General features: G+C 39.1%; 1 protein-coding gene and 1 long non-coding RNA gene across 4 annotated transcripts in view; both read right to left on the reverse strand.

Moving 5' to 3' along the window:
* Positions 1 to 13196, reverse strand: part of cyb5a (cytochrome b5 type A (microsomal)) — a 30618-nt gene extending 17422 nt beyond the window's left edge. For 2 of the 3 annotated variants that reach the window (XM_076291091.1, XM_076291089.1), the window contains exons 1-2: positions 12914 to 13196; positions 10529 to 10657 (exon numbers count right to left, since the gene is read on the reverse strand). In XM_076291091.1, coding sequence (XP_076147206.1) covers positions 10529 to 10657; positions 12914 to 13048 — 264 coding nt within the window. In that variant the 5' untranslated portion in view covers positions 13049 to 13196. Of the gene's footprint in view, positions 1 to 10528; positions 10658 to 12893 lie in introns of all 3 variants that reach the window. The other variant, XM_076291090.1, reaches the window with a different exon arrangement.
* On the reverse strand, positions 3845 to 5163 carry LOC143131441 (uncharacterized). Its single transcript, XR_012988107.1, has 4 exons — positions 4883 to 5163; positions 4633 to 4771; positions 4337 to 4389; positions 3845 to 4228 (listed from the first exon to the last, which is right to left on the reverse strand). It is a non-coding gene; the product is annotated as an uncharacterized LOC143131441 (long non-coding RNA).
* Positions 13197 to 14024: the final 828 nt, after the last annotated feature.

Here is a 14024-nt window from a genome sequence, read left to right on the forward strand (position 1 = left end):
GCATCGTTTCACAAACTATGGACGTGAAGACTGCTGGTCAAATGATGTGCAGTGCTTCGCAATCAGGAGGAAATACTGTATATGTTAAGTTGATCTGTTTGCATCTTTCCAAGTCTGAATAACTGTCTATCTGTCTAAGTTATAATAGCCTACCTGTAATATCTGCCAGCAGCTTGCTTGCCAGCGTTTCCCAGTAGGCTAGGCCTACTTCGCAAAAGTTGTGAACTATAACTGCATATTTTTTGAATGTCAGCAGGATCATGCGAGGAGGACCTGTCTCTTAATTAATTTAAAACAAGTCAATGGTTTTACAATGTTTCAGTCAAGCTTTGGTTGGTTTAGATACAACTGGTATGCAAAATGTAAAGTAGTGGATTAACTTTAATTTGCTGTGCTGCATATTGGACAATAGATGCACATAGTAAATTATATAAAGTAGGCTTATTAAAATATGTAAATAGCTTAGTCTAACTTTGAAAAAAATATTGAAGGGAATCCAGTCCAGTGCACGTGTCTTTGGCAAGTAGCCTAGGCTACTACAGACACAGGTGAAGAACAGTCAGCCTCAGCAGTAAGCAAAACCAAATATGCACAGCCAGCTTCAAACGCAAGCAGCCCAGACCCTAAAATTGGCCATTTATAGCTTTGAAGGTAATTCACACACAATTATTTTTCTTTCGCCAAAATATATTTGGTAACTTCTGTAGACATCCAAAATGGGGTGGGGGTTAAAATTAGTAGGAAAAAAAAACTATTGCATAAACAGTCATATACATCTTTTTGCCGTGGTATAGTCTTAAGTTTAATTTAGAAAAGGTCTTAAAAGTCTTTAAATTTGCACTTGGAAAATGTGCAGATACCCTGAGAAAGACCGTTGGTTAGCTAGCTCATTTAAAATATCCTAAACTTTTTTTGACCCTGCCTCTTAAAAAAATCAGAATCGAGAATCGTTAGGAACCGGAATCGAAATAAGAAATCGGAATTGGAATCGGAATCGTTCAAATTCAAACGATACCCAACCCTACTGCCCTGTCACTGCAAGCGCCTCATGCTTATACATCCTTAGTACATTCATGTGGATCCTTGTTTTAGTATCTTTTACTGTTCATTTTAGTCATGTGGATGCTATCATCCTATCATCCTGTTTATGTTGTTGTGTGTGGTGTCATAAGCTACTGGGACCTTGAATATCCCATTGGGGATCAATAAAGTATCTATCTATCTATCTATCTATCTATCTATCTATTAGAGCCCGACCGATTTATCGGCGGGCCGATATTATCGGCCGATATTAGGCATTTTCCAAACTATCGGTATCGGCATTTATAATGGCCGATAAATTAATATTTTAAAAATAAAATAAAAACGGACAAAACACCCTTCAACCATGTCATGAGTGTTGGCGTTGTATAGTTTGTCCACCAGAGGGCACTCTACACCGTCCCTGCTGGCAACACTCGTGTATAACGCGCCACACATCCTGCAACCTGCTGATCCAGCCAGAGTCGGGCAGAGAGAACCAGTTATCCGCGATCATCAGTGAAGTGTGTTCATGGTGATTTGGTCACGAGACATACATTGCTTGAATAACAATTAAAAGAACATCCCCATCAGGGGCCGTATTCACAAAGCCTTTTATCTTACCACTAGGAGTACTCCTAAATCGCACTAAAAGATTTTAGCTAGGAGTTTTCTCTTAAAAGTTATTCACAAAGCCTTTCAGACCTACTCTTAGTAAGGAAAAATGACAACTCCTAAACTAAGAGTGAGTCTTCGTTGCTATGGATGACGTCATTACTCATGCACGAGCTTGACTAAAGTGACCACCTTGATTGGCTGATGATTGTAACGCGGGAATGATTCCAAACACCTCCCTTACGATGATGAGTGACAGGTGACAGGTCTGAGAATGCGTGCGCTACACAAGTAGTGCGAACGACGGAAGATGATGAATAACTGAATAAAAAGGCCTAGCCTAAATGAATAAAGAGTAAGGCTAAACAAATAGCCTAGAAACATAGGCCTACGGATTGATGCAGTATCATTGCAACATTATTAAATTAATCTGTCACCATATGCCTACATTTGCAAAGAGGAGAACATTTTAATTTGATTCACAATGAAATGTTACATGTAATTTACATGTTAACAATGAGTAGTTTTGGTTGTTGTTGGTGGTGTTATTGCTTCCCTTATGAATGCAAAATTGTTCCCTCGCGATTGGAAGCTCCTGTTGCCGCATACGCATTTCAAAACATTGCGACGTGAAATGCCGCAAAAAGCTGTTTGTGAATAGGTCTTAGTGAGTTAGGAGTCCTCTTGACTTCTTTTAAGCTGTCCCAGACTTAGGTGCTACTTTTAGGTCTAAAATGCTTTATGAATTACTTTTAGTGAAAAAAATTAGGAGTCCTAAGGTTAGGAGTGACACGCCCATTATTTTTAGGAGTTGCTCCTAAATTCGCCACTTAGGAGCTACTTTTAGCCTTAAAATTCTTTGTGAATACGGCCCCAGTTCTCTTAACTCAAATAAGCATGACAAAATTCGTGAAAACAATGTCCAGTTTTGCTGCTGTTAAATAAGTCGAGAGTGAAGCGGAATTAGCTAGTAATTACGTTACGTTGTTACAGTGTAGTTGACTGTCTGTCCTTATAACTTTTGACAATGTGACTGAAGATGTATTTCTTTAATAGCGTGACAGTTATAGCAGTGAGATGTATCATCTCTCCCCGGCCTGTTATTTTGAAAGCGTATGACGTTATCCATTGCTAAATTATGGCTCATCATAGACTAGCTAACCACAAAGCTAGCTAATGCCATGAATATCAGTGGAAGACCGCTAACGTTAACATTAATGAGCTTGGAAACCACAACGAACTTAGGGGCCGTGCACACGACGCCGGTTTTTGTGAAACCAGTGAGGTTTTGTTAACGGTTACGCCTTGCATGTACACAACGCCGGCAGTTTAGGAGACTGAAACCGATAGCTTTTGAAACCGTCTTCCGAAGTGGGAACTTTTGAAACCGCCGGCTAACTTTCGCCGTCCCAGATAGCAAAATTTGACCGGCCCACCTCTGGCCCACTACCTTGCCTCAGGGTTTTGTGAGTGTTGGCCCAGTTCTGGCTGGGCCTCCGGCCCAACAATGGCCCAGTTACTGATAACTGACACAAAGAATTTCCTCTGGCCCAGATGTGGCCCACACACTGCAAAATGACTCTCATTGTTTCTGTTGGCCCAGGTCTGGCCCACACACTGTAAAATGACTCTTATTGGAACTGTTGGCCCAGGTGTGGCCCACACACTGTGAAATGACTCATTGTTTCTGTTGGCCCAGGTGTGGCCCACACACTGTGAAATGACTGTCATGCATTCTGTTGGCCCAGGTCTGGCCCACACACTATATAACTGAGTGTTGGCTGAGTGTCGGCTGGGCCTCTGGGCCTGTACTGGCCCACACACTATTAAACTGATCTGACTGAGTGTTGGCTGAGTGTCGGCTGGGCCTCTGGGCCTGTACTGGCCCACGCACTATAAAACTGATCTGACTGAGTGTTGGCTGAGTGTCGGCTGGGCCTCTGGGCCTGTACTGGCCCACGCACTATAAAACTGATCTGACTGAGTGTTGGCTGAATGTCGGCTGGGTCCCCGGGCCACATGTGGCCCATTAACTACCAAAAGTACTTGAAAATAAACACAAATCCAGAACTAGTAATTAAAAGCACAAGCTACTTTTATTAACAAGTTTGACAAACACAACCTTGCAAATAAAACAAACATTTAAAAATTATACAAGCTTTTACATATATACACTTTAGAAATTAAACAAGTTAAAATATACAATCTACTTTTATCTACAACAATTGACATCTTTCATATACAAAAACACAAACAATTAAACATTTTAAAACTGTATAATGATTCAAAGAAATAAATTATTCTAAATTAACATTAAACATTTACAGAAATCTCTCTCCCTCACTCACTCACTCTAAAAGAGTAATTCCATTGTCAGTAGTTGTGGGTTGTGAGTTAAGTGTAAAGTGTGCTTTAAATTCTGTATTTTTGTACCATGTACCATGACCTACCCAGCTACATACATGCACACATACTCACTCTCAAAGTATTTTTCAATAGCAGCAACCTTTGCCACCTGCCTTCTCTTTCTGTTGCCGCTTCATTGTTGCCTCCACCAGTTTCAGCAGCACTACCAGCCGGGGGTGTCTCCAAACTGCATTTAGGAATAAAAGAATATTATAAGATCATTATGAGGTCTAAAGCAAGATTTCAACATGTCATCTGTCAGAGAAGTTCTGTTTGTCCACTCAAATATACTTACAGATAGCCACCTCAGCTCTCTGTGGGGGTTGATCAGAGTTCTTTCCATCCATCCTTCAATTTGAGATGCATGGACAGCATGTAATTTCAAAAGAAAAGAAAAAAAACATTAAACTATTTATCCTTTACTGTCTGACTAAATATTACTAAAGCCCAGTCTTGCCACTCTGCAGCTGTCTTGGTAACACCTCCCTGGTAGTTATTTTGGGCAACATTGACATTGTGTGATTGTTAAATGCTGATATATTACCAATGACAATAACCAAAAGCAAGACATATTTGTCAACACATACAGACCTGAAGCACAAAGGCTTGTGGACTTCCTTCACAAGAGCCTTGTGGGTGCTCCAGTTGGTTGGCCATGTTTTCAACAGCGCATGTTTCCTGCCCACTCCAGTTCTTTGCTGACATAATGGATGAGGCAAACCAAAAGCATCTAAAAATGACACATCACAAAACACAGGCCTAGATGAAAGCTGATTCCTATGATTTGGCTCATCTAAACAAAAAAGTATTACTTATTCTATTAAATCAATGTACAACTTACCAAGAGCTCTTCAGGTCTCCTGTTTTTCCAACACAAGAAATGGTTCACACACACGGGTAGCCTTCTTCATCCAAAGGAGTGCAGGGCAGGTCTCTGGTCAGTGTGGCCTGGATTCTGAGGTGTAGGCTACATTTTAAAAAAGTCACAGTAACGTTAGGTTAATGGAAGTATATGTGTTCAAAATGATTACATGATCATAAACAACCCCTCAGTACAAAATACAGAACGACCTTAAAATACAGATTTTGATGAGCTTTACATGACCAGGACAGGACCCACCCTGCTACCATCTCTGTCTCTCTCTCTCTCTCTCACACACACTCTCTTAACTCTTTCCCGACAGGGCCAAAATAGGCCAAAAATTACTCCTTTGATATTTCATTCTGCTGTGGGTGACCTAAGCATATCTCAAAGAAACCATCCATTTTCTCTTGAAGCCAGATAGTTAGGCTACACAAATATATGTTTGACATGACAATTATGTATTATTTATATATGCTAATTAGCATCAATTAGCATAAAATTTGCGTATTCCGGGCACATTTTTTGAGTTTGTGAAGCTCTACAGCTTCAACAAAGCATGTTATAAAAAACGTGAAATAGCAGAAAGTTGCATTTACCTGTTGGCTAAATAAATACCAAGTTTGGTAGCAATTGGGTGAAAGGAACTTTAAATAACTAATTTTGAAAATATGTATACAGACGAGCCTAAATAACCATTATATAGTTTTATTATCAAAATTAGTTGCAATATCACATTTGTATCAAAAAAATAACTTACAATTTCATCTCATACATATTATTTTGGTTAATAATCATGTTTTTTTTTTTGGTCAATGTGTAATAATCATGTTAACACAGTTTAGACTGTTAAAACAGATGAACAGTTAAAATGACCCAACAGAGTCAGTGTTGCTGAAAATGACCCAACAGATTCAGATACCTCCCACACGGTGTTACACTACAGATTTGGCCCCTACCCTCTCACACCACACAGTTTCATATCACTAGACAACATGGGCGTATGTACTTTTAAAAACAGATGAAAAGTATGTCATTACTACCACTGAACCTCGGTCGATTGTCATTACTCGCCATGTTGAAATATCGCGATCAGCGCTTGACAACCAATCACAAAATATAAAATCTAACCAATAGCAAAAATTCAACACATATCCAAGGAAAACCCATTTATTTGATTGGCTTAGACACTCATTGACATACAAAGACGTTTTCGCGGGGTTTCAGTGAAGAAAAATGATACTTTTATTAATTTCCGTCATCAGTACGTACGTACTGATTTCTCTATGGGCTGTCGGGAAAGAGTTAAGGCATACAGTCTCAGTCCTGCCTGCAGTGCCTGAAGTTGGATAGATAACGATGAAATGCCCAATTACCAATCGCAATATTCTAAGTCATGCAATACTGGTTAACTGTTAAGCTATTTCTGAAATGATTAGATCACACTTTTCTTTGAAAACCACATAATTATGCAAGTATGGCTAACGTTACAGCACTGAACGTTTTTGACTAACCACCAACACTGACGTTAACGGTAATTAGGCCAACAAAGTAGGCTAAGAAATCATAACGTATGTTACCGCTAGCTTCGTCATCGTCAAGGGGGTTAGATTGAAACACCCATTCTTGTTATGCTACTTGTTAAACTTTGTCTGCAATAATAAGCCTACGTACATTCATAATGATTTACATGCAATAACAGGTAAAGGTAAAGTTACTTACCACAGGCAGTGTCCAAAACGAGACAGTTTCGCGCCGTCCTGCTGGTTTCAAACTTAACAGTTGCTCTGCTCGTGGCTCTTCCACATGTAATGGGCCGACAGTCACTTTACAGAATTGGGCCATGTACGTTTAGCGTCGCTAAATGTTTCATTTTTGCCGCCAACAGCCGCGATACTGATCATTGTTTGTTCCTGAAGTATCGGGCCACACACTGTCTGAAATCCGTCTGCCGAGATTGATTCGAAAACTGGCAGTAGCCCATCAAACCCCAATCGGGCCAAATAAGACACTCAGTAATCAGCCCAACTACTGCGTGTCAGTGTCGGCCCATTCAAGGGGACAGTGCCTCAGCCGACTTGAAACTCCGCCGACAGTGGCAGCACTCAGCCAGGATCGGGCCGACTGTGTTTACTGTGCTTCAGCCGACTCGGACCTCAGCCGACACTGCCAGCACTCAGCCAGAATCGGGCCGACTATGCTTGCTATCTGGGGTGTAGACGCCTGTAGGTGCGAAGCCGGCAACTTTATGACGACATAGCCACGGCACTCGACCTGACATGTTGCTTGTCAAAACAAACCAAACCATTTATTTATCATATTAAAATGTTTTTCTTTCCCCTGTCATGATTTATAGAGCTGCACAGTCCCGCCCACAGCCAAAACGCGGTTAGGTGCCGGATGTAAGCTTCCCATTAATTTGTCCCATTGACGTTTGGAAAAATCCGTATCTAAAGAGTTTTACAGCATGTCTTAGGCTAACCAGCTACGGCATAACTCATAAGCATACAACATATCATTTCGAGTGAAAAAACGAAGAGAAAATCCAAAAAAAGTCAAAGGTACAAGACTGTGTACATATTTTCATTTCCGAGCGAAGGAACTACTCATCCCATAAACCACCGGGCCTCACTGAAAAATATATAAGCAGCACGAACCAGCGCGAAATATTTCATTTCCAACCGGCGACAGCAGCGAACCCTTTCCTCCAAACAGTGATATTTATATAGTGATTGTGCAGTTAATAGCAGTTATTTCAGGAGTAATCGTGTAAATAATAGTGTTTTGATATTGAATTTTATATTTATCATCGTGTATTTTATATCGTGTGTGTGAAAGCGGTTAACGTTAACGGCAGTGCTTCATAACGTTAACGTTACCTGACTCAGCCTATGCTGTCATCACTGCTCAGTCGGGCTGATGCATGGTCTGCTCTTGGACCACCATATTCAGTTTATTAATTTGCCGTGAATTATTACACAAAATGTTCATTAAATGCACGAAGTATTCCTAGGTTAATGATTAATATGAATCATACAGTATGAAGGCTACAGTAGCCTAGCTAATGTTAACTAGCACTGCTAGCAGCATTAACATTACAACCTCCCTGCTTAGCTAACTCACCACAACTTTGTAGGTTTTGTCCCTCATGCTGCTGACCCTTACAAAACCCACAAACTGACTCTCGGACACACAACAGTCAATAATGTGACCCGATTTAAAGTGGCTTTCACCCCTTTGGACACTCACTAAAACATAATATTCATACCTGTGTTGCAGCATGTAGGCTAATGTTAGCTGCATTATGTAATGACATACAATGTCGGAAATGCTAAAGGTTAGCCTGTCGGCTAGTGCTAGCCTACCTGAAAAGTTTGACTGTTTAAACTAACATTTACAGTGGTCTATTTGATAGTGTATTGGCCCTGACTAAGTTCGTGTGATGTATAAACCCCAATCCTTGTTGATACAAGTACCAATATTCGTCAAGAAAGTTTTTAATCACATTAAGATTTTCGCCATAGGCAGTAAAACACTCCTCCATCTTTGTCAATATTTTTCCGCTGAGAAAGTTTCAAACTATGACCATAACGGCCTTTCCACCAATCAGAGGCATTACTGTGGGATTGTGGGATTGTTCAGGATTGTGGGTAATGAAGTACTTATCCAAGAGATCGCGAATAAAAGGCATTTATCTCAAAACAAGGTTAGTGCCCCACGAACTCGTGGTGTCTATAGGAGCATATACAATCGCTTAGTACAACCGTAGCTGGTTTTAAGTCTACCACGTGCAGTTAAGTTTTTATGGCTTACACCGCAATTGTCAATGGAGAAATTGCATTGACTTTTTACATCCGGCATCGGCTGTGGGCGGGACTGTGCAGCTCTATTGTAGCCTATTTTTTTGTAGCCTATCAGCCTTTAGTGGCTAAGTTAGAAGCACACGTTAGCTTAACTTAGTTAAACATTAGCTTACTGTATGTTAGTGTTTTCTCCAGTGGTGCTCAGACCTAATGCAATGCGTAGGCTAAGCATTTGAAATTTCACATAGCAGTCACATACCTTGAAAATTAACTTTATTAGTTTAACAGTTGAATTGAAAACCGAATTGTCTGTAGTCTCCTTATTTCATGCGACTGCTTAACCAGAGCACTTATTAGACATTTTCTGCTTTAACAAACAGTTTTAACAATGTTTTCTTCTACGCGATTCACGCGAAATTATCGTGAAGCTTCTGCACAGCGGCGCCATCGACTGGTCTGGCATATGCACTACAGCACATTTAGCCGGTTACACCTCTGTGTGTACACGCAAGGTTTTTTCTTGCCGGAGTCGTTAAAGGTGTGAAAGCGTAAACGGCCTCTTATTCTGCCTAAATAAAGTAATGATTACTGTATTTATAACTAGTATCTGTAGTTACAGTCCCTGCATTGTAAAATTAAGTTAGACGTGCGAGGAGTGAACATTTAGACATAGAGAAAAAGTATCAAACGTAGCTTGTGCAAAACGTAGCTTGTGCATAAAAGTTAGCTTTTCTTTTACACGTGTATGAAATTCAATGACGCCAAGTGTGCGTTTCAGACTGTCGTTCAGCCGCAGCATTAACGAGTTACATAATGGATTTAGATCACTAAATAGAAGGTTTTAGAAGGCAGGCAGCAACTGATGATTGAAAATGGTTTGATGTAGCTTGATGGAAATAATTTTAAAAGTGCAGGTAAAGGGATAAGCAAGCTGACATTGTAATTATAAGGTAGCTTATAAGGCAATAGGGTACACACGCACACTCAAACATTTAGGAGTGACCTTTATCTTGTTTAATGATAATACAAATGATGATTATAGTAATAATGTCATCATTATTTTTTGTAATTATTAAGTCTTAGTTCAAAGTTATATTTATGAAGCTTACAAAGTCTTTTAATACTGGTAACTTTGTTTCTATTTTTATACATTTTATTTATCAGAACTTTAATATATTTCGATGTTCCTCTGTTCCACTGTGACAATATTATTTAAAAATAAACAAGTTGCATTATCATATTATTTTAGTCAATACTCATAAATAATGTTAGGGAAATCTGTTAATGTTTTGTTGCGCGTTTCTGAAAAAAAAAAATAGGCCGATATATCGGAATATCGGATTTTTAAATCAACAAATATTTGTATCGGTATCGGCCTTCAAAATCCTTTATCGGTCTGGCTCTACTATCTATCTATCTATCTATCTATCTAACTCCATAGAAAAACAGAGGGGTGAGTCAAAGAGGAGAATGCACAAGTGTGGACCTATGAATCTGGACGATCTGGGGAGATTTTTTAACTTAAATCCCTTGCTTTGTATTCTCCAACTTTATGGGATGTCATAAGAGAATAATTCCAAGCGGTTTTATTGGCAAAGGGAGGCTTAAGAAGGTATTACAAGCAAGGGTGCCAATAATTTTTTTGTTAAAAATACTTATTTCTTTATGAGATTTTCCTCTTACTCAGAATAAATTGGCTTCCCTTCAAGGCTGGATTTCTCCTCATTGTTTTCATTGTGAGATCACAATAAATCACCAAAAGATAATTTTGGAGAGAACTGTATCTATATTATTGATTTACAGGATTCATATTTTACTTTACCGGATGTAACTGTCCAACGATCATGCTTTTGGCCATCTCGCGAGCATCTGTGGAGTGACCAACATCCTCAAAGCTCTCAGTAGCATCACCTCCACCTTGCTCTCTCAAAACCTCCTCTCCTCCTGGGTGCTGTTAACATCACAATGTTAGATGGATAAACATGTTTTATGTACACCATAGCACAATTATGAAATCATAGGCCCTTAATATTAGTAAGCAAGTAATTTTAATTTGTATAGCACATTACTTCCAAAGTGCCTCACAGTTGAAAGAAAAGACAGAGTTTAAAAGATGATTCCAGCACCAACTGCAACTTACACCTCCAGACACAAAACCAAAACAAGTACAGAGACAGACATATAAACATACAGACAAAAGGATCAATGTAAAGTTCCACAGGCTTGATGACTGTTAAAAACAAGTCTAAAGAGATGGGTTTTTAGTAGAGATTTAAAAACAGTCACAGATGATGCTGATTTGAGGTCTTGTGATAAGCTGTTCCAGAGGTGCAGTGCAAGGATACTGAAAAATATACAGTAGTCAACTTTCTATGTGGGGGAACAGGGTACGTCCAGGCGTGCTTGGGATGCAGATCTTAGTGGTTGTGATTGAGTGTAAAAGTTCAGCATGTTACATAACCTGGAGCCTGCCCATTTAATGATTTAAACACAGTCAATGCCACTTTATACTGGATTCTACACAGGAAGCCAGTGCAAAGCCACCAGTACTGAAGTGATGTGTTCTTGTTTCCTTGTCCCAATAAACAATCTAGTAACTGTAATCTTGCAAGAGATGATTAGTTAATTCCAGTATAACGGGCATTACAATAGTCCAGTCTGGAAGTAAGCTAATAAAAGCATGTATGACCTTCTCATGGTTTGCTGCAGTTAAAAATATTTTAATTTAGCTATTGTTTTTAGCTGAATCTGGATTAAAAACACTCTTTCTGACCTGCAGTTTTATAGATGGGGTAAAATATTATTTTAATATTTCTTAATTATTTTACAACAGCATAGAGTTGGTCAAATTACCCTACCTTAAGGCAATCTAATCTTATTCAATGCATACAACAATTGCTGCCTCAATATCCGCAAATTGTAAATGTCTCTAGGTCACTCTCAATAACTTCCCGTTATTCCGGTGAATTTCAGTGTGCAACTTTGGAAGGAAGGTAAACAGGTAGGTACTTAGGGACTACTCTCTGCCCACTGTGGCATATCTGGTGGTTTGCTGGTCTTTGCTCATTGGTTTTCAGGCAGTCCACTGGAGCAAAGCAGACAAACTGCCCTCAATTTTGCAACTTATTTGCTCTTTTATACTTCTTCATTCAATTTCACTTTAGATGTGACCAGATTTAATGTTTACTGTTTTTATAATTGTCTAATGTTTCACCTCATTTAGAGGTGTTTAACTACCACAACTTCTGTTTGATGATATTTTAAACAGACTGTGGCTAGGACTAGAAATGTCAGGAATTGCTAAGATGTTAGTTATTTCAAAATATTCATGCCCAGTTAAGAATTATGTTTTTCTGACCATGGGCAAGTGGTGCACCACCAGAGGGGTGCTGACCAAACTCCACCGCTGGACCTTTACAACACATTTTTATTCTACACTCTAAAAAAGTGATGTGTTACAATGACGTAATGTGTAAAATCACGTGTAAACTCCGGGACTGTGTCACTTTCAACACAGCAATCGTATGGCTGGGTAAAAGGTAGAAGACATTTTATGCAGGTACACATTTAGCTGAAATCTTTCAGCCAGCCATACAATTGCTGTATTGAAATTGACACAAAATGTAGGCCTATTGTCCCTAAGCAAACTCATATTTATCACATCACTTTTTAGAGTGTATATGACAAAGGATACCAGGCCTACCAGATTTAATTACATCATAGCACAATGAATGTAAATACACAAGACATTTGAAAAATACCTGAATGCAAAATTGTTTCCCCCAAGAGAATTGGTTGCTTTGATTTCAATAGCACCCTTACAAAAAAACCCTACTTCACTGACAACAGTTTTTCTGAGGTAGGCTACAATGCAGTACAATAGTATTTCCATAGGCTACAATATTTTGCATTTCTTGCATATGAGCAAGTAATTCTCCCAAACTGTTTTGACCATAGACAGGAAAAGGCTTCAACAGGGTTCCCACGGATCATGGAATTTTCACTATACTCACACTATGCCATCTGTAGGCTATCGGTTTGTTTGAACGGTGTGATCGCTCCGTAGCCTACGTACCCGGACACGGTACACTTATTACGTGAACCGTGCCCATGTATGCCCTTAAGCCTACCCTGTCACAGCCTACTCAGTCACTTAATAAATGAAAATTCTGTTTGCGGTAGCCTACCAGCAAGGAAACACTCCCACCTCTTCCAAAAATGTTGTGACATCGTAAATGTTGTGGTTGATGATAATCCATGTACTCTTAAAAGAGTTCCGTTGCTCCACGTCTGTCAGTCGGTAATATCGTACACTGCCATCATTTGTGCTGTCTTGGTCCATTATTAAGCAGTGCTAAACAACAGTCAGACCGTTTCACTTTTATAATCTAGTTTACAACTCCAACAAACAGGTAAATTACAGTACTATATCAGAACACAACTGCTAAAAAATACTTCCTTCCTCCGTGAAATAGACACTCCCATTATTTCAACTTCCTGATTGGATATTTTAGTGCATGTGTGTCTGGTACTTTCTGATTGGTTCGTGTGTGACACTTATCAACAATTATGGACAAAGTTGAACAGGGTAGAGTTCGCCAACAGAGTGATCAGAGTGAGTCAGCAGTGATCACGTAGGACTACTTTCTAAAGGGAAACTTGGCAGGATTTCCCCCTCTGCTGGAGAAATTGCCCAGTCAGCAAAAGAATAGGCTTGTTTGACTTCGGCTATGGCAAGCGATTTTAACATTTTCCCGCTAGACTGGATATGTATTGCAGATATCTGTAATTCAGTTTTGCCTAGTCAAAACGAACATTTTAGATATCCGCAACTGAATTCTTCCTATCCATAATCGTCATTTCAGATATCCACAAAGACATTCTTCCTAGGACAAATGACGCCACATTTGCCATTCATTTCTATGGGGTTTATCATTACGGATATCTACAATTCAGTTGCAGATATCCACTATGTGAATTACGGATATCTGCAATTGAATTGTAGATATCTGTAATTCCAGTTAGAGATATCTACAATTTGATTCTGACTAGTCATAACTCCAGTTGAAGATATCTTTAATTCACTTCAATTCAAGATATCTACATGTTCCTTTTCAGATATCTTGAATTAAGTTTTGACTAGGCGAAATGACATTGTAGATATCTGTAAATGGAATTTTGACTAGTCAAAATGACGTTGTAGATATCTCAAACTGGAGTTAGGGATAGTCATAATTTGATTGTAGATATCTATTATCAAGTTATAGATATCTTGAATGAGTTTTGATTAGAGATATCTGAAATTGGAGATATCTATA

This window comes from Alosa pseudoharengus, unplaced genomic scaffold (assembly GCF_046254945.1).
Source record: "Alosa pseudoharengus isolate Yale_2024_CS ecotype anadromous, Long Island Sound unplaced genomic scaffold, YU_APseudo_1.1 YU_APseudo_1.1_scf_18, whole genome shotgun sequence".
Lineage (NCBI taxonomy): Eukaryota > Metazoa > Chordata > Actinopteri > Clupeiformes > Clupeidae > Alosa > Alosa pseudoharengus.